Source organism: Lathyrus oleraceus, chromosome 7, assembly GCF_024323335.1.
Source record: "Lathyrus oleraceus cultivar Zhongwan6 chromosome 7, CAAS_Psat_ZW6_1.0, whole genome shotgun sequence".
In the NCBI taxonomy this organism is placed as follows: domain Eukaryota; kingdom Viridiplantae; phylum Streptophyta; class Magnoliopsida; order Fabales; family Fabaceae; genus Lathyrus; species Lathyrus oleraceus.
Genome location: NC_066585.1, coordinates 168,478,181 through 168,499,316, shown reverse-complemented (window position 1 = coordinate 168,499,316; position 21,136 = coordinate 168,478,181). Strand labels below are relative to the sequence as shown.

The 21,136-nt window shown below is 33.6% G+C and overlaps 2 protein-coding genes and 1 long non-coding RNA gene across 3 annotated transcripts; 2 read left to right on the top strand and 1 right to left on the bottom strand.

The window, feature by feature from the left end:
* Positions 1-2,860: 2,860 nt before the first annotated feature.
* On the bottom strand, positions 2,861-3,274 carry LOC127102645 (uncharacterized). Its single transcript, XM_051039992.1, has one exon. It carries the CDS (start codon positions 3,272-3,274, stop codon positions 2,861-2,863), a length of 414 nt encoding a protein of 137 aa, XP_050895949.1.
* Positions 3,275-10,454: 7,180 nt separating this feature from the next.
* Positions 10,455-12,646, top strand: LOC127107927 (uncharacterized). Its single transcript, XR_007795865.1, has 2 exons — positions 10,455-10,623; positions 11,893-12,646. It is a non-coding gene; the product is annotated as an uncharacterized LOC127107927 (long non-coding RNA).
* Positions 12,647-17,618: 4,972 nt separating this feature from the next.
* On the top strand, positions 17,619-20,931 carry LOC127107926 (beta-xylosidase/alpha-L-arabinofuranosidase 2). The gene is made up of 7 exons (XM_051045274.1): positions 17,619-18,312; positions 18,403-18,690; positions 18,796-18,965; positions 19,048-19,145; positions 19,234-19,584; positions 19,664-20,074; positions 20,188-20,931. Exons 1-7 carry the CDS (start codon positions 17,887-17,889, stop codon positions 20,757-20,759), a joined length of 2,316 nt encoding a protein of 771 aa, XP_050901231.1. The 5' UTR covers positions 17,619-17,886; the 3' UTR covers positions 20,760-20,931.
* Positions 20,932-21,136: the final 205 nt, after the last annotated feature.

Here is a 21,136-nt window from a genome sequence, read left to right as displayed (position 1 = left end):
GATCCTTGCGTGCCAGCTTTGCCCCCTCTCTTCAAACCCTCACAATCCAAAGGAAAACCTGATAATTTTCACTTGAAAATTGAGTTTGAATCTCACAGTTTAGAGATTCAAAAACTCCAGGATTCAAAGCTTCTTACCATTCCTAATCCACTTCTGCAAGTCATTGGAGCAAGATCAAACAAGAATTGAAGCAAGGAAGAGCAAGTACTGCACAACATTGAAGGTATTTTCCATAATTTTTCTTCTCTTCGATTCTCACTCAATTCTCAGCAATTCTCTTGGATCTTTGGTTGTCTGAAGTCCTACCAATGTAGGCAAGAAGTTTGAGTTGCTTTGAGGTCAAATTGAAGTAACTCAGTTGACATACCTCAAAATTCAACTCCTCATATCTTTCTATATATTTGGAGTTAGTTAAAATTGAGGTCAGATTCGTGTTGTACGCCATTTTCTCTTTCAGATCATGTCCTCTTTTTTTTATTTTAATTATGGTGATGACTGAACCAGTCCGGTGAGGTTCGCCTGAGAAGGTGACCAGTCATTTGCTCCGGCAGCGAGGTGGCAAGGTTCTGAGCCATTGATTCAGTTTTAATTGTTTTAATCTCACGCGTTGGTTTGGATACCCACTTGTGCAGCGCGCTGACTAAGTTCCATCATGGAACGCGCGCTTGTGACCACTTGATCTGCCACCTCAATTAATGAGGGAGATCAAGTGGTCCACGTTTTTTTTTGTATTTTCTGATTTTCATCTTATTCCTTTGATTTTCATTAATTCATATTAATTTTAATATTGATCCAAAATATATGAGAGTTTCACCTAAAAATTTAAATAAAATCCTCTTTCATATTTTGAATTAAAATTATTTTTTGGATCATTATTAATAATTTTCATGATTTAATTGATTTTGTGAATATTTTTAATTGTTTAAAAATACTTTTAAGTTTCTAAAAATTCTGAAATTTTTTCTCCAAGGCCCTTTGACCTTGTTTGACCTATGATAAATCTCATGGCTATTTCTTTGGTGTTTTGATGAGGTTTTAGGAATTTGACAAACCATATTTAATTTAATGTATTATTTTTAATATTTTAAAATTGAATAAATGCCAAATAATTCTTCAATCAACATTTACTTTTATACTAATTTATACCGCAAAGTATCAAATTTGTTGAGAAATAATGATTCATCATCATCATAAATATCATCATCATGATGAATTATAATTTCTCAACTAATTTGATACTTTACCGAATAAACTAAAAGAGAAGGAAGTGTTGATTGAAGAACTAAAAGTATCAAATCAGATTCTAATTGTTAAAGGGAGAGATATGAATAATGGGTTGCTGAAAGATCAAAAAGTATTTATTAGTGTAAGTTTTTTTTATAATTTAACTTTATTTTTCAGATTATTATTTTCTAATTCAACTTAAAAGGTTACATATTCAGTGAGGGGTTGGCAAAACACTCAATCCACATTATATATAATAAACTAAAATGTAGTTTCTACCACTCTAGACATGTTAGGTTGAATGAAATGAAAGTTGCACAAGGAATAACATTCTCGACAAGAACATAGGACAACAAAAAGAGCAACATAACTCAACAAAAACAACAACATAACTATAGTGATATATCTGTAGAGAGGCCTATTAAGGGAGGGAGGACTACTGATTTCTCTTAAGGGGTAACTTTGATCTGCCGCCCCCCGCGAGGGTCCGTCTCACCCGAGGTGTTTCATACTCGCTCAGTCGTGGGAAAAGATGTTTCTTGGTCAGAGAGACGTCAGGGTCAACAGTCTAACTCATGTCTCCTTATAAAATAGGGATTCAAGTGTCCATTATTGAATGAGTGGGAAGTTATCATTTCCATGGAACCATATACCCAAGAGGACTCTATAAACACCTCTTCCCTAGCGTAAGAAAGGGATGAATCTTAACTTAACCCACATAATGCATAAACACATTGGCTCTCACCTCACATAAGCTAGCCCTCTCTCACCATAATAAACACTACCAAAAAGGGTATCCCGCTGCTGCGAGCAAGCCCTTACCATTATAAAACTTCTAAGACTTACAGTCATCCCTATATATATATATATATATATATATATATATATATATATATATATATATATATATATATATATATATATATATATATATATATATATATATATATATATATATATATATATATATAGCAATTGTCGTAATCATGATGGTCTTTGTAGTGGCAACACACATAGTTCTCCTTAGTGATAACAAAATACGTTGTTGATGGGGAGGAGCAGAAAGGAGAGTCCGGTGAGAAATAGAATACAGGCACGAAGATATGGCATATGTTGGCGAAGTTCAACTCCACTACTGATAAAGGGGATATTGTTGTTGCTGCTATCAAGGAGGAGAACCATATGTGCTTCCACTGCAAGGACTGATATGGTTACAACGATTACCATCCCGATTCAGAGTGTTGCGAGAAAGGGAGAGGTTGCCAGAGCGACGGTTGGTGCTCTAGGATGAGTCGTCAGAAGGACGTTGCTGGGTGGTACGATAAGTGGCAAGAGACTCAGTGGGTGTCATCTTAGATAAACTATAATCTTCTAATGTGAGCAAGGAAAGAGCCTGGTTAAAGAAGGGGAGAAGATTGCTCTGTCGAATCAAGGTTGAAACACCCTGGTATGTACCAATAGCGTCAGAGATGAATCGAAGGAGCATACTGTGATTATTCACAAGAGCACCGATACCGCATAACTGGTCAGAAAGCGTCTTCAGACATTGATAATATGCAAAGACATTTGGAAAAGTCTTCATGTAAACAATAGAGAATTCATGCTCAAGAGTGACAACACATGCATTCTGATTATCCTAGAAGAGGTTAGCCAAACGCTTCCTGGAAGCCAAAGTTGTGGAGCCAGGTTCTATAATGGTGGTTTGCAAGTCAACAAAAATAATGGAATATATCCACTGAAGTACAGTTGCATCTAAGGTGGCCCACATGTCATAAGTGGGGTCAGTGAGAGGCGGTGGAGGCTTGTTATCTGATGGCACGATATGATATAGGACCCAGTAAGAGCAGAAATGAACGCGAAATAGCTTCGCACATGTGTCGTAGCTATCAGTTTCCACGTCAAGCACAATAGAAATATTATTCCTAATGTTGAAAACAACGAGAGTGTGGTGAAATTCCAGCCTGGAAGAGGATGAAGGAGGCGGTGTCGGGGTTTCCACCTTAGGAGGATGAGTCACCATGTTTCTTTCGTTGTTGGAGGAGGAAGACATGTTATAAGCGGAGAGGAAGAAGGGGAACAATGGTCGCGAGAGAGGCTGGAGGTGGGAGAGGCCGACACTAATTGAAAACTAATATTGGGGCGATGGGACACGAAAAGGGAATTTGTCAACGATATGGACGGAGGGAGGAAGGAGAGGGGCATGAATGGGAAGGATAAGGTCAAAGTGACGGAGATAGTTCGTAGGGAGGAAGCGCGGTGGCGACGACCACTTTAGAAGAGATGAGAGATTTTATATATATATATATATATATATATATATATATATATATATATATATATATATATATATATATATATATTATATATATATATATATATATATATATATATATATATATATATATATATATATATATATATATATATATATAAACAAGTGTATTATGTTTGTTATGTCTACATCAAACACGCTCAAATAAATGACAATCAAATTATTATTAAACTTCTTAACATATCTCGTTTATATCTTCCACACTAAACAATCCTTTATACTATAAGTTTATGTTTGATCTTTATATTTTGAATCAAGAAAATAGTGTACAAGTGTAGTAAAATATTACACGGTACTGCTATAACTTTATTCATAAATTTATTTTGCACTATTAAATTTTTATTATTAATTAATTTTTAATTTAATGAAATTTTAAATATTATTTATAAATTTATGTAATTTCTTTTATATTAATAGAGCATATCAATTAATCTCTTATATTTTATTATAAATTATTACCATTACTTTTAAAATAAACTTTTTTCTGTATAAATATATTTTTAAATTTCTTTTATTGTTGATATAATAATCAGTATATACTCAAATAAATATATAAATAAAAAAAATATGATAATAAATATTAAATATTATATTAAATATCTTCATAATCAAGCGACTGTGTAATCCCCCTCACACATTACACGAATAGACATAATATTTTTTTATCAAACGTTGTTTAAAATTTTTTAAAAAATAATAATAATTAAAAAATTAAAAATTGTTTAAAATAAAGAAGAGAAAGCATTTAATTAAAGAATATAAATGTTTAATTTTTTTAATCTCGTATCTTAATCTCGGGATTTATTTTTGGATTTAGTAATTTAAAAAATATTCATATTTATCATTTAAACCTTAAAAAGTATTATATTAATTCTCTTTGTCTAATTAGTGACGAAAAAATTCAAAAATTATTATTAAATTCACCGTTAATTTAACAAAAATAACTAACATAATATATTTTGAAGAGTTAAAAAATTAATATAATTTTTTTAAAGTTAAGAATCCAAAAAATTAAGATACGAGATAAAAAATATTAAATTAATAAAATGTATATTCTTCTCTCTCAATATCACTCCTTATTTTTCTTTCTATCTCTTCTTCCCTTTCTTTCTCTCTCCCTCTCCATCTCTATTAAACTTAAAAAAATATGATTATTATGTTTTTGTGTGCACAAAAGTTTTTAATCAGAAGTATGTTGAAACAACTCTAACCTTCATTGTGTTTAAATTTGATTAGTCAATATTTTCTTAAATATGTGGTTTCTATAATAGAAATCAAGTATTCAAGTACTTTCTACAAACAATTATAGAGATAAATTTTTTGAATCGAGACCACCCAATTTAAGAGTACTATAATTAATGGTAAAGAAAATTAAATCTTTTTTTAAAAATGATGTGTACTTAGAGGTGAGTTCAATTTCAAAATCTATGATAAAACAAAAAAATATCTCTCACCATCCAAATATTCTTAAGTAAATGTTTGGTTGAATCCCCCACATTTAATTAACTTGAATTGTTTTAATGTGCAAATCAACTTATTAGTATAAACCTAGTAACCATATATAATTTATACGCATCTAAATAGATTGATGTCAAAGTGGCTAAACATAGCCACATGTATTTCTTTATGAAAATAGTTAATTTCCTCACCACCCACACTCAAATAGAAATTATTAAACCCCTAATTGTACTATGTACTTTTCGTGGCCTAAACTAAATGGCTTGTCTCATTAACTATTAACTATTAACTATCATAGTTCTTAATAATATAGCATACTCATTGATTAGGAAGAATGACATAAAGCTAATTATTCCATGACTTATAGCCTAAGAAAAGCACAATGACCGTATTTCTTCTTAATCAAGCTATGTAATTGTGGAACCCACACCATCATGCAAAAATAGCCATAGAAATGAATCCAAATCAAAATAGGATGATGAGTCCAAATTCAAAGAAGCTCAACTTGTTGCTAACAAATAGATCATATAGACATATTATAGCGTTTGTTGGTGCAAAGGTAGAATATATGATGAATGGAAATATTCTTATTCAGAGAATGATGGCTACAAAAAGGATTAAAAGTTACAATGATTGACACCCTATTTATAAGCCTCTAACAAACTTAAATATGAATCAAATCTAATATTTAAATCTAATATCTAACAAACTTAAATATGAATCAAATCTAATATTTAAATCTAATATCTAACAAACTTAAATATGAATTAAATCTAATAATTAAATCTAATACCATCCCTTAATTCATATTCCATCAAAACTTGTAACACCAATTCCATCCCTTAATCTGAGAAATTGATCAGTCTTGATAGCTTTCGTCAGAACATCTGCCAACTGCTTCTGAGTGCTGCAGTGTACAACTTCTAACACTCCCCTCTGAACTTGATGTCTCAGAAAATGATACTTGGTCTCAATGTGCTTGCTTCTCCCATGCAACACTGGGTTTCTGGCAAGATTGTTTGCAGACTTGTTGTCAATCATCAGCTTCAGAGGTTTGTTTACTTTAATCTTCAGATCCTGCAATAGATTCAGAATCCACACAGCTTGGCATGCAGTAACAGCAATCTTACAATTCTTCAGATCAAATCTCTTCAGAAGTTCTAATTCATACTTGAGCTGATGCAAAATAATACCTTTCTCAGAGTATCTGAATTCCATCCCTAGAAAGTATGTCATTTTGCCTAGATCAGTCATTTCGAATTCATTCATCAGAACTTTCTTGAACTTGGCTATCTCCTGTTCAGAACTTCCAGTCAGCAGTATATCATCAACATATAAACATACCAGAGTCATATTTCCTTCAGAAGTATGCTGAACATAGACACCGTACTCCATCTCACATTTCTGAAAGCCTTGCTTCTTGAAAAAAGAATCAATCTTCTTATTCCAAGCTCTGGGCGCTTGTTTCAATCCATATAGAGCTTTGTATAATCTGTACACCATCCCTTCCTGATTCTTTTTCACAAATCCAGGAGGTTGTGACACGTAAACTTCTTCTTCTAATGGACCGTTCAGAAATGCAGATTTTACATCTAAATGCATCAGAGGCCAATTCCTGTTAGCAGCTATTGCAATCACCATTCTGATTGTTTCATGTCTTGCTACAGGTGCAAACACTTCAGAGTAATCCAGCCCAGGTTTCTGTAGAAATCCTCTGGCTACCAACCTTGCTTTATGTTTGCCAATTGAACCATCTGGCTTTAACTTCTGCTTGAAAACCCATCTGACGCTGATGGCTTTCTTGTCTTTTGGAAGTTCTGTCAGCTTCCAAGTCTTGTTTCTCTCTATAGCATCAAGTTCTTCTTTCATGGCCTTCAGCCAGAGCTTCTGCTTAAGAGCCTCTTCTGTACTTATGAGTTTAAAGTCTACTAACATGGCACACTGAATAACTTCTCCTTCAGAGTCTACTTCAGTGTCTTGCAGCATGTCAAATTCTGCATATCTTCTGGGGATGTTTCTGACTCTTTGTGGTCTCTGAACTTGTTCAGAGTCTTCAACTTCAGAGTTTCTACCTTCAGATGGTTGACTTCCTCCAGAGCTTTGACCATCTGAAGGTTCTGGCATATTTCCAAAGTCTGAATTGCCACCAGAATCTGGATTACCATCAGAGTCTGGGTCATCAGAGTCTGGATCATCAGAGTCTGGAACATCAGAGTCTGGAACATCAGATTCTGGATCACTATCAGAGTCAGAATCAACGTCAGAGTTTACTCCAACTTCAGAAATTCTGAACTCTGACATTTCTTCAGAGGTTCTAACATCAGAATCAGATTGAGACTTATCCCAATTCCAAACTTCTGATTCCTTCACAATCACATCTCTACTGAATTCAATTTTATTGGTTTCTGGACAATAGAGCTTGTATGCACCTGTACTGTGGTACCCTATCAGAATCATCACTTTGCTTCTATCATCCAGCTTCTGTCTTCTGGCTTCTGGAACATGTTTATAGCAAACAGAACCAAACACCTTCAGATGACTAACACTTTGCTTATCTCCAGTCCACTTCTGTATTGGAACTATTTCCTTCAACTTCTTCGTAGGACATCGGTTGAGTACATACGTTGCAGTGGCAACAGCTTCTCCCCAGAGCTTCTGAGGAAGCTTCTTCTCCTTTAGCATGCTTCTCACCATATCAAGCAAAGTGCGGTTTCTTCTTTCAGCAAGACCATTGTGTTGAGGGGTATAAGGAGCAGTAACCTCATGCTCAATTCCATTCTCCTCACAGAACTTCTGGAACTCTTTGGAGTTATACTCACCTCCACCGTCAGTTCTAAGAATCTTCAACTTCTGACCACTCTGATTCTCAGCCTTCATTCTGAACTTCTTGAATTCATCAAACACCTCGTGTTTAAACTTAATAAGGGATACCCATGTCATTCTTGTGAATTCATCAACAAATAACACAAAGTATTTGTTCCCTCCAATCGATGCTATTGGAAATGGACCACACACATCAGAATGTACAACTCCCAAGGCATGTTTTGCTCTTGGAGCAGTTTCTGACGCAAATGGCAATCGTGGTTGTTTTCCTTCCATGCAAACTTTGCATGACTTTTCAGGCTTCTTAATTGCAGGAATTCCATGTATCAACTTCTTTGAATTCAGATGTTTTAAGCTTCTGAAATTCAAATGACCAAATCTTCTGTGCCACAGCTCACTCTCCTTCTCAGCATTTGTTGCACTAAGACATTCTGAGTCTGCAGTTCTGACATTCACCTTGAATGTTCTATTCATTCCCTGTTCTGACTCCATAATCAACTTCTGATTGCAGTCATACAGCTTCAGAAGATTGTCCTTCATGGTAACTGAAAAACCTTTCTCAATTAATTGTCCCACACTCATCAGATTGCTTCTGATGCCAGGTACATACCACACGTTCTGAATCAATGCTGTTTTCCCATTGTTCAGAGTCACTCTGACATTTCCCATACCTTCTGCATTAAGATATTTGTCATCAGCACATCTGATCTTTGTCCTCTTTTCAGAGTCAAAGTCAACCAGCCATTTCTTGTTTCCAGTAAGATGATTTGAACAGCCAGTGTCCATATACCACCAGTCTGTCAGATCCATATCATCAGATTCAGAGGCCATTAATAGCACAGATTCGTCATCAGAACTTCTGGCTATATTTGCTTCTTCTGATTTTCTTTCCTTGTTTGACCAACAGTCTCTAGCAAAATGACCAAACTTCTTACAGCAGTAACATTGGATTTTCTTCTTGTCATACTTCTCTTTTCCCTTCTGAGCATTCTTTTGTCTATCAGAGGTTGAGCTTTCTGACTTCTGACCACCATCAGATCTTCTCCTGGCTTCTGACTGCTTCTGATACCTCCTATCAGAAGTTGCTTTCAGAGCCTGCTGCTCTACTTCCCTTTCAGAAGTTCTCTCAGTCAAACGCAACTCTTGCGCTTCTAGACTGCTCTGCAGCTCTTCAATTCTCATGGTGCTCAGATCTTTGGAATGTTCTATTGCTACCACAATGTAATCAAATTGACAGGTAAGGGATCTCAATACCTTCTCCATGATTGTTTCTTCAGAAAGAGTTTCTCCACACGCTTTCATCTCATTAGTGATCAGAATCACTCTGGAGATGTATTCAGAAACTTTCTCATTATTCTTCATGTTGAGATTCTCATATTGCTTTCTCAAGGACTGAAGCTTCACCTTCTTCACTGATGCGTCACCACCATAACATCTAACCAGTGTGTCCCACGCAGCCTTTGCTGTCGTTGAATCTGCAATCTTCTCAAACACATTTACATCAACACATTGATGAATGAAGAACAATGCTTTCTGATCCTTCTTCCTTACTTCCTTCTGCGCGTTTTTCTGTTCATCCGTCGCATCTGCTGCTACCGGAACATAACCATCAGTGACAAGATCTAGAACATCTTGAGCACCGAACAGTACACGCATTTGGATCATCCAACGATTCCAGTTTTTACCGTCAAATACTGGAAGTTTGGTGTTCATGTTGCCGTTTCCGTTCATCTTTCTACCTTGCACAGTACACTCAGATTTCTCACACAGTGTTTCCCAACCCACAGAATTAAAATTCTGATCAGATTTTGTTCAAGATTCAACACGAATCTAAGAATCAAAACCAAACACACAAGACCTCACGTTCACTCGTGTTTCCCGTGTTTCCCAATGAATCCGAACCAGGCTCTGATACCAATTGTTGGTGCAAAGGTAGAATATATGATGAATGGAAATATTCTTATTCAGAGAATGATGGCTACAAAAAGGATTAAAAGTTACAATGATTGACACCCTATTTATAAGCCTCTAACAAACTTAAATATGAATCAAATCTAATATTTAAATCTAATATCTAACAAACTTAAATATGAATCAAATCTAATATTTAAATCTAATATCTAACAAACTTAAATATGAATTAAATCTAATAATTAAATCTAATAGCGTTATATACAACTAGACCAGCTGGATATTGAAACTTTAGGTGGAAGCTAGTTGAAGTTTCTAATACTTGGACATCATCACCTACTTGCCAAATAAATCTAGTATTATATCAAAGTTTTGATTTAATTAGCACGGTAATAAATTAATGGCATTTCCTTTAATTAAAAAATATTATAAATTAGTTTTTTAATTTCATTAGTTATTTTATTTAGTTCATTCTATTAATTTCTATAAAAAAATAATTTCCGGTGACGTAGCGTGATACTGATGTCATTAGTATAAATCTAAGTTATCATATGTCATTAAAAAATTGATACATTGTTTAAATTGTGTGGATTTTATTTTTAAAAAATCTCATAATTTAAATCAAGTATCATAAAATAAAATAGAAATTAAGGAGAATGGTAAAAGTAGGGATTTTGGGAGTAAGGAAGGATAAAATAGAGAAGGTCAAATTAGGGATTTTGTATTATAAATAGATAAGTTAAAGAGAAAGTGAGGGTTTGGTAAGTACGTGAAAATTGGTTTGAAGAGACAAGAGTAGCATTGAAAACTTAGAGATATGAGAGAGGGAAGAACACCAAGAAATCCAGATTCCTTTTGCTCCTAGGAGAACCAAGGTACGAGAGAGATCATTCATTTATGGGTGTCATATCATGAAAGGGTGGGGAGGTGTCCACTGGTCTCCATTAGGTTTTGTGTCTTCTTTGATGTTGATGAATAAGATGAACAATGATGTATTTTGTGGTTGTATGTGTGATTCAATTATTGTGATGTGTTGTTGAATCTGCCATTAAAATCATGTTGATATGTGATTGTTGTTGTGTTGAATTCTTGAGTTTTGAGGTGAATTGAGTGATATCTGTTTTGGTGAATCTAAATGAATAGTTCATAAAATAACTTAATATATTTATGATCTATAAGATGAAATAGGTGTGATAACGTGGTTAGATCGAGAATCATAATAAATTAGAAGCATGTGATTGAGTCTAGTATAACACTGAACGATTGGAAAATTTGGCACTGTCACGTAATGGCACAACATGGATTTTTGGAAAATCACTTAATGACAATCGGTTGTCCCAAGGTGACAATCGATTGTACTAGTGTAAAAATTTGAAAAAAATGTACCCATGACAATCGGTTGTAGCATGATGACAATCAGTTGTCATGTTTTTAAAAAAAAGTACTTTTTGGGGTCTGGCACTGGTGACAATCGGTTGTCACCTATTGAAAATCGATTGTCACTGAATGTTGAACTATGATATGCTTTGACGTTTTACCTCATAAATTTTTAACCGTGTATCCAAACGACGTACCATTTGAAGCGTTAGAAAGATAATGATCATAAATATAATATGAAAGTGATAGATGGATTGTTTGAGTATTATTCTTATACCTATTGTGTTGGCGAAGTCTTCGTTCATATGTTCGGGTAATGAACTGTTGACATATCCCAACGATTTTGGTCATAACTTTCATTTCGTAAGTCCGATTTAGATGTTGTTTGAAGTGTTGAAAAGCTAACATGATAAACTACATAGTTGTAATGAGAGTTGGGATGATTAAACTAGGATTATGTATGTACTGTTATTGTGAGTTTTATGATGATGTGATGAACCGTTTAGCGAAATGTTGAGTTTCCGTTGATGATGAATTGTTGTGGTATATTGCTAATATAATTGCATGTTGTTTAATTGTCGTGTTTTGATGACATGTTGAATTGAGATACATGGTTTTGATGTGAAACTATCATGTTAATATTGTACAGAAAATTATGTGGTTGATGTGATACCATTTGTGTTGTTGCAATTGTTGTGATCATGTTGATGTGATTATGAGATGAATTATTATACATATAAAATAACATATTGAGTTGAGATGTGTAGTTTCGATGTGAAACTATTTTGTTGATGTTGTACAGGAAATTATGCGGTTGATGTGATACCGTTTATATTGTTGAGTTGTTGTGACGATGGATACATTCATTTATGCATCATGAGTTATTGTTGTGAAAAAGGTGATTACATGTTTTGATGTTGGTGATCGATAATTATCACAAGCTTGATGTTGAGGCTTGGAGCTCGGTGTGAGACTCATGGATTCACAGTTGATTGAAACCCGGTTCATAATTGGAACCATTGTGAAAGAGGTAACTACAAGTTTCGATGTTGATAACATTTAATTGTTGGAAACCACACCTCTCTCAAATCCTCTTCCTCCATCCAAGATTTTAGTTTTCTCAAATCTTTAGTAATCAATTTTCATCTTCTCAATGCACCCTCTATCAAGGAGGTTATTTGGCAACCTCTAATCATCATTATGATTGCATGTGGTGGCTTATTTAGGGACATACATGTTGACTTCCTTGGTGTCCTTGTTGAACCAGTTGGTTCTAACTCTGCCTTCTTTACATAGATTTCGGATGCTCTTCAAGCTATTGAGCATGCACATCATCTACAATACACTAACTTGTGGTTGGAATTTGATTTTGTTCTTGTGGTCCTTGTTTTCAAAAACCAAGCCTTAGTTCCTTGGAGCCTAAGAAACTGGTGGTCCAATCGCTTAGGCTATGCTAGGAACATGAACCTCATAGTATTTCACATTTATAGAGAAGGCAATGCTTACACGGATTCTCTTTCCGATGTTGGTCTTTCTCTTTGTTGCCTTCATTATTAGCTTATCATACCTATTTTTATTAAAAATAACGTTATAAAGATTAAGTTAGGTTTGCCTAGTTTTATATTCAAGGTCCATGGTTTGATTTAGCCACCCTCATTTTGATTGTATCTTATCTTTTTTAATCATACTTGCTTGGTGCTTCTTTGCCTATTTTGTCTAAAAAAAAATTCTTTTGTGAAAATCATTATGTTCGAACCAAATTTTAGATTGATTTTTTAAAATCGATTCAAACAGAATCGAAACACATGCATATATTTTAATACTTATTTACTTTTTTAGATTTAAATATAATTTTGATTTTTTGATTTTTCGTTCTTTTTATGTTTTGATTTTTCGTTCTTTTTATGTTTTGATTTTCTGTTTTAAAAATCAGAATTGTAATTTCTCTATTTTAAAAAATTTTAGATTTTAGTTTCACATTTTATTTTGATGTTATTTTCTATGACGTGATAGTTAAATTAATGATATGATATTGCTTAAATTCCATAATTGAACATTTACGTCATTTATAATTATTTTTTATTTTAATAATAATATGAATTATTATATTTATTAAAATAAAAATAGAAGACAATAATTTAATTACAAAGAATTTTTAATTAAAAAAGAATATTTTAAATTTTCATAGACATTGTAGAATACAAAGGAAAAAAATTCACCTCTAACCTCTCCCATTCTTTTACCCAATGTTTTAAAAACCGAACCGGAGATCGAATCGATGAAACTTACGGTTTAAGGTTCAATTGCTTCAATCAATTAAATCTACAATCGAACCGTTTATTAAATAAATTAATAATATAAAAATAAATTTCATAAATATGTCACAAATAATCATATGCTCACAACTTAATAAAATACATATTTTAAAAATTCATTACAAATTTAATATAACAATATCAATAATATATATAATAACATAACATAGTTTTACATTTCATTTCAACATTCATTTAATCAAATTAAAAAATTACAATAAACTAAGTTAAACTAATTCAAACCAAAATTAAAATAATAGAATATAATAACTAAAATAAAGTTCAAATAATTAAGAATATTTAAATTAAATAAGATAAAATACCAAAAATAAATAATATAATATACTTCATTAAACAAAAACAAAAAAATTGAATTGAACTACGATAAATAAATCATAATTGAAAGCAACAAATAATATTGACTTGAAAGACAATTAATATTGAGTTTGATATCCTTACTATGTTTGATAGAGACGGTGTGATGATGGTGAAGTGTGGTTGAAAGAAAAACTATAATAGAGTGAAAAAACTTAAACATTTGTATGATTGTAAAAAAAAGGTTTTTTTATTGTATGTGAATGTATGTTAAGTTTTGATATTGATGTATTAAAATTTTGAAAAAATTAAAAAAATGGTCAATTTAATGAATTTTTTTGAATCGGGTGGATTTATAAAATCGACTCCGATTATTTGGTTTGAATGGTTTTGGACGGTTCAATCCGATTTTTCTGATTATACTCCGATTTTGACTCTTTAATAATTTTAAAATGTTAACTCAATCGAATTCATCTCTAATTCCCGGTCCAATCGATTAAACCGGTTGGTTTGATTTGGTTTTTAAAACATTACTTTTTGCGCTTTCCTATGAAGATTTGAAACTACAACCAAATAAAGTTAGAAAAGGAAACTACTCCTAAAATCCATTTAAGTTTCATCACTCCAATGATTCATGAATACATTATCTCATCTTTGACATCTACTCTTTTTTTAACTGTCCACATTTCTTAAAAAATACAAAACTATTCTAAATTATACAATCATAATATATTAACCTTTTGCTTTCCTTTGATGTGCAAGTGGCTATGTCATTGTCAAAAAGAAATACAAGTTGACACAACCAAACATTAAACATTTAATTTGTAACAGTTTAAAAAAACTCACATGTTCAAGTTGGGATATGGAATTTCTATTCTGCAACAAATAGATAACCCTTTCCCATGCAATAATTGTGACCAATTTCTGCAAGATTACACTTCTATCTAACTTGTTTTGTTTTCTTCTTCATTTACTTATAGGCCTTTTTTCTCTGTTTTCACTCTAGAGTCTAATCAAAATTGAAACTAGATGCCAAATTTTGCTCACGTGATTTTACCATCTCAGACAATCGATGATCTGTATTCCAATTTGTTACAAGAAAATTAACCCTACACTACCCCAAATGAAGAAAATGTTAGGCCTCTCCTATCACATGGTTTGAAAATTTGTTTAAAAATTTATTTTATTGAATAAAATATAAATAAATTAACTGTTTTCTCTTACTTTAAATAAATAACTTATTCTATAATATCACTTTTTTATTGAATTAATTTATTAATCATAGGAGACAATTTAAACATCCTCTAAGAGCACTTTGTTGATATGGCAAGGATTTCTTTAGGTTAAATAAAAGGTTGAGCTTGAATATATTGTTACAAATATAAAAAAATGTTAAACTTTCTTCCTTTTTCGATAACTTAGATGATCCTTAGTCGGATGATTTGAAACATTGACGAGTCTTTTTACTAAAAGAATGGGATCACATAATTTGGAGGACATGAACGGTTAAAACATTCAAAATAACACAGAAAATCTCCAACCATTGAAGGACACAAGTCCAAATATTGTCGTAAAACTCACACTCTAAGAATAAATGTTCAATATTCTCCTCTTTCCGACAACCACGCGTACACTCCAACGAGCATGGAGAAACTATTCTCCACCTCACCAAATTGTCTTTTTTTAAAATTTTATTGTTCACCAGCTTCAACATAGATAGAGAAACTTTAAATGGTATAATTTTGTTCAATATGGGTTTCTGAGTTAGCATTGGATCAATTTGATCTTCATGAGTCAGAATATGATATTATTCTCTCATAAAGTAGTCAAATCACGATTAAAAGTCCATATCCCGTGATTCATTATATTAACCTACATGATAATATTATCCAGCAAAGAGTAACACACTACCACCTATTCATCCTCTCACGCATAAGTTTTCATCTTCCACCACCACTCTAGATCCTCGACGCCATACCCTAATTTTTTTTCATATCTTCTCAAAAATATTTTTGTCATCCAATAACTCATATAGGAGATGAAACTTAGAACAAAAAGTACCTCCATCCAACGAAGGATCTTCCAAAAAGGAAGATTGTTAACCATTACCTATCGAGCAAGATAACCTACCTTGTAGCCAACGGGTCATACTCAACCTTATATCGTCCTTAACTCTTAACAGATCACTTCTCCACGCAAACGTTTTACTACCATATGCAGACGTTTTACTACCATCACCTTTAATACAATTATCTTCTGCCTCATATCTAGTAACTAACACCCTATACCACAACATATCTTGATCAATATGTTGTATCACCACCGCTTGTCTAACAAGTAAAAATTGAACTCTCTTACGCTTTGAACCTCCAACTCGCATAATTTTTATATGACCACACTTTATTTTAGATAAACGAATGAATCTTATGGACATCCCCACTACCCCTCAAAGAAAAGACTTAAATAAGGATTTAATAGAACATATAATAGACACAGGAACTAAACGAAGGAAATAAAATAAATCGATAGAGACATCAAAATATATTTCATGAGAAGAAGTCGACCACCCATAAAAAGTTTTTACTCTTATAATTTGATAATCTTTTTTAATTTCTCTATCATAGGAGTCCAGACTGAACTGCATTGAGGATTTCCCCTAATGAGAAGAGATAGGTAAAGAAACACAGTCCGATCAAATTTACAATTTAGTACCACTTGAAGCCTTCACCAGCCACAAATCTAATACAATAATACTAACCAATAAGCTCTTGTCAAAACTAACCAACAAGGTTAAAATCATTTCAAGAAGGATCCGGTCTTCCTTTAAAGATCTAATATTCTCTTAACTCTTATCGCACAAAATCAAGGTATTACCTACAAATTAGAGATGTCAAGTCATGTACTCAAAGTCTATACCAATATTATAATTCGTAAAAAGAGCGAGTATAATAGAAGCATTAAACATAACATTGAAACCTTCTTCCATTATAAGGAACAAGAACATAAATAAAGGGTCTATTTGCCTCAAATCTCTCCCCATCACAAATTCTTCAATTGAATTATCGTTAGCGAGAACAAATCTCGTAGTGACTAAACATACATCGTAATTCATTCCCCCATATCCTTGAAAATCCCATATATCCCATCACAACATCTAGATACCCTCGTTCAACTAAATCATAAGTCTTCTTAAAATTCACTTTAAACAATATCAACTTTTTATGTCACTTCTTTGCAATATCCACTTCGTTAACTATAACTACGTCATTTAAGATTTATCCCCCTTAACAAAAATTAATTGTGCCTTTGAGATTACATTTTCCATGACTAGCCTCAGCAATTTACTTGAACGTTAGACAAAACTTTATATATTTATCTAATCAAAGAAATCAATAGAAAGTCGGACAACCTCGGGAGGTTTGAGATTTTAACATGAACTTTTAAAAAAATATAATTTTATATGACATTTATTAAATTGTATTTTATAACAATGCTTTTATATATCCCTAAAAGACTTTTTCCTAACTTTGTTTTCCTGAGTTAAAGCTTTCTATAAAAGGAATTTGGTATTATCTAAAAATTAAAAGAGTGTCTTCTGCCTAACGTAGGCAAAGTTATAAGTCTCTTTCCATGGATCTAACATATTCTCACTCATAAACAAAAAAAAAATGATAAATAACTTAACAAAAAAGAAATAAAAAAGTATAAAAATATGTGAAATAAAGAAAGTGTGCGAAAAGAAACCAGTATCTTATTGTTGTTATTATAATAATAGAACACAATGCAATAATGTTATTTATCTTATATATTACAGATGCTGCAAATTGAGCTTCCAAACAAAAACAACACTCTCCATGAAACATAGTAAATTTTTCTCTTTTTTGATCAGTTTTCACGGACTAGTTTAATCTACACAACCACGGAGATTCCTTCTCATGTATATTTCTTCACTCTCTGCCAAATGTATTTACATATATTAATTAATAGTCTTCTACTTTTTTACTCATAACTCATAACACACATCACGGACTCTACTAAACACTTTTTATTATACACTTTTCTTCTGATATGATACATGTAATTCAGTAACAGACTCAAAAAAAATTGTGTTTTCTAGCTCTCAAAGTCACAATGGCCTCTGCAGATACTAATGTATCTGGTTTCCTATGTTTTTTAATTCTGTTTGCCACAATTTTGTTGAGTTGTGGTGGAGTTTCGAGCCAAACATGGCCGGTTTTCGCCTGTGATGTTGTCAAGAATCCAGCATTGGCGAATTACAGATTCTGTGACAAGTCTTTGAGAGTGAATGCAAGGGTGAAAGACCTTGTGATGAGGTTGACATTGCAGGAGAAGGTTGGTAACCTTGTGAATTCTGCTGTTAATGTGAGCAGACTTGGGATTCCGAAATACGAATGGTGGTCTGAAGCACTTCATGGAGTTTCTTACGTCGGTCCAGGAACTCGCTTTTCGAACGTTGTGCCTGGATCAACCAGTTTTCCTATGCCTATATCCATTGCAGCTTCTTTCAATACTTCCTTGTTCCAAACCATTGGAAAGGTGAGGTTTCTCTTTCTGTTATTCTTGTTTTTCTTGTCAAATCTTACATGTCTTTGAAATGGTGTTTTGTTTTATGGCAAATATTTGTAGGTGGTTTCAACAGAAGCTAGAGCAATGCACAATGTAGGGTTAGCTGGTTTAACATATTGGTCACCGAATATTAACATATTTAGGGATCCGAGATGGGGGAGAGGTCAAGAGACGCCCGGGGAAGACCCTTTGCTTGCTAGCAAATACGCGGCGGGGTATGTGAAAGGTCTGCAACAAACTGATGATGGAGATTCCAACAAGCTTAAGGTTGCTGCATGTTGCAAACACTACACTGCCTATGATGTTGATGACTGGAAAGGTGTTCAGCGTTACACCTTCAATGCTGTGGTAATCTATCTATCATAGGTTGAAAATCGAAATGAAAATTAGTTAATGTGTGTTTTAGGATTATAGAAAATGGAGAATCGTTGATTTTGTCGTTGATTTTGTTAGGTGACACAGCAAGATTTGGATGATACATACCAACCGCCTTTTAAGAGCTGTGTGATCGATGGAAATGTTGCTAGTGTCATGTGTTCTTACAATCAAGTAAATGGAAAACCGACTTGTGCTGATCCTGATCTTCTTAAAGGTGTTATCCGCGGAAAATGGAAACTAAATGGGTAAATTTTCATTTTTCAAGCCTCTTAAATCTTATCTCACACTCCATTGAACGTTAACAAAAGATATGCATGTGCTATGCAGATATATAGTTTCTGATTGTGATTCCGTCGATGTGCTTTTCAAAGATCAGCACTATACCAAGACTCCTGAGGAAGCTGCAGCCAAATCCATTCTAGCAGGTAAACTACATCTGAATATTAGAAATTTAAATATTTATAGGCAACATCTATTTATCATCATTGTTGTGTACAAATGTTTATTTTGCAGGATTAGATTTGAACTGTGGAAGTTTTCTTGGCCGATATACAGAAGGTGCTGTGAAGCAAGGACTTATAGCCGAAGCAGCCATTAACAATGCTGTGTCGAACAACTTTGCTACATTAATGCGTCTTGGTTTCTTCGATGGTGATCCTAGCAAGCAACTTTATGGAAACCTTGGTCCAAAAGATGTCTGCACTTCAGCAAACCAGGAGCTAGCACGCGAAGCTGCAAGGCAAGGGATTGTGTTGCTTAAAAATTGTGAAGGATCATTGCCTCTAAACGCGAAATCCATTAAATCATTGGCAGTAATCGGGCCAAATGCTAATGCTACTAGGACCATGATCGGAAACTACGAAGGTAAAGACCAAATGTATGACATTGTTTATTATTTGAAATGCATTGACATCGCATTAAACACGTTCCTAAAACTTTGCAGGCGTTCCGTGCAAATATACATCACCTTTGCAAGGCCTATCAGCCTTAGTTCCTACTAGCTATGCTGCTGGCTGCCCTGATGTTCAATGCACCAATGCTGCGTTAGATGATGCCAAAAGTATTGCAGCCTCAGCAGATGCAACCGTGATTGTAGTCGGTGCGAATCTTGCAATAGAGGCAGAGGGTCACGACAGAGTCAACATTCTTCTTCCAGGACAGCAGCAACAGTTAGTTACTGAAGTTGCGAATGCAGCAAAAGGTCCAGTGATTCTTGCTATAATGTCTGGAGGAGGCATGGATGTTTCATTTGCTAAAACTAATGATAAAATCACAAGCATCCTGTGGGTTGGCTATCCTGGAGAAGCTGGTGGAGCGGCCATAGCCGATGTTATCTTCGGGTATCATAATCCAAGTAAGTTAATGTCACACATTCACGCATTCACACATTCACGCATTCAGTAATTAAAAGTTGTTGAATCAAACAACTTCTATTTTAAACTTTTGCATCACCTTTTCTGAATTCAGGTGGAAGGCTACCCATGACATGGTATCCACAATCATATGTAGACAAAGTACCGATGACGAATATGAACATGAGGCCTGATCCTGCTACGGGATACCCCGGTAGATCATACAGATTTTATAAAGGGGAAACTGTTTACTCATTTGGAGACGGAATAAGCTACTCAACTTTCGAGCATAAACTGGTTAAAGCACCGCAATTGGTGTCCGTCCCTTTAGCCGAAGACCACGTATGCCGTTCCTCAAATTGCAAGTCGCTTGATGTTGTGGACGAGCATTGCCAGAACTTGGCCTTTGATATTCACCTCAAGATCAAGAACAAGGGAAAAATAAGCAGTAGTCAAACAGTGTTACTGTTCTCTACCCCTCCTGCAGTGCACAATGCACCTCAGAAACACTTGTTGGCTTTTGAGAAAGTGCACTTGACAGGAAAATCAGAAGCAGTGGTTAGTTTCAAAGTAGATGTTTGTAAGGATTTGAGTGTGGTTGATGAACTTGGTAACAGAAAAGTGGCATTAGGAGAACATGTGCTTCATGTTGGAGACTTGATGCATCCTTTAGGTGTGATGGTATAAAGCAATCATTAGTCTTTTTTTTACCTCATTGGTTTCCTTAAAAAATTTAAGGGAACCACAAGTTGAATTTAAAAAGGGAAGACTAAGAATAAGTTTGAGAGGTGGTTCTGTAATTGTAACAAATTGCTCTACTTCTAATCTTTCAAATAAAATATAAATCTTAACTGGTCCATTGCTCTACTCCTGAGAAATCCACACAATGCTCAAACCATGCTGATTCTTGAAGTTGATTTTGAGCCATTCTCTCAACAACAATAAGAAAATTGACACAAATGAAATACAAAGAAAATGCACTATTATTCTAATATTAATTGCCACTTAAGTAACCAAAACAACAATTAGCATGAAAAACAAGAGAATGCAGTTCCAATAAATGC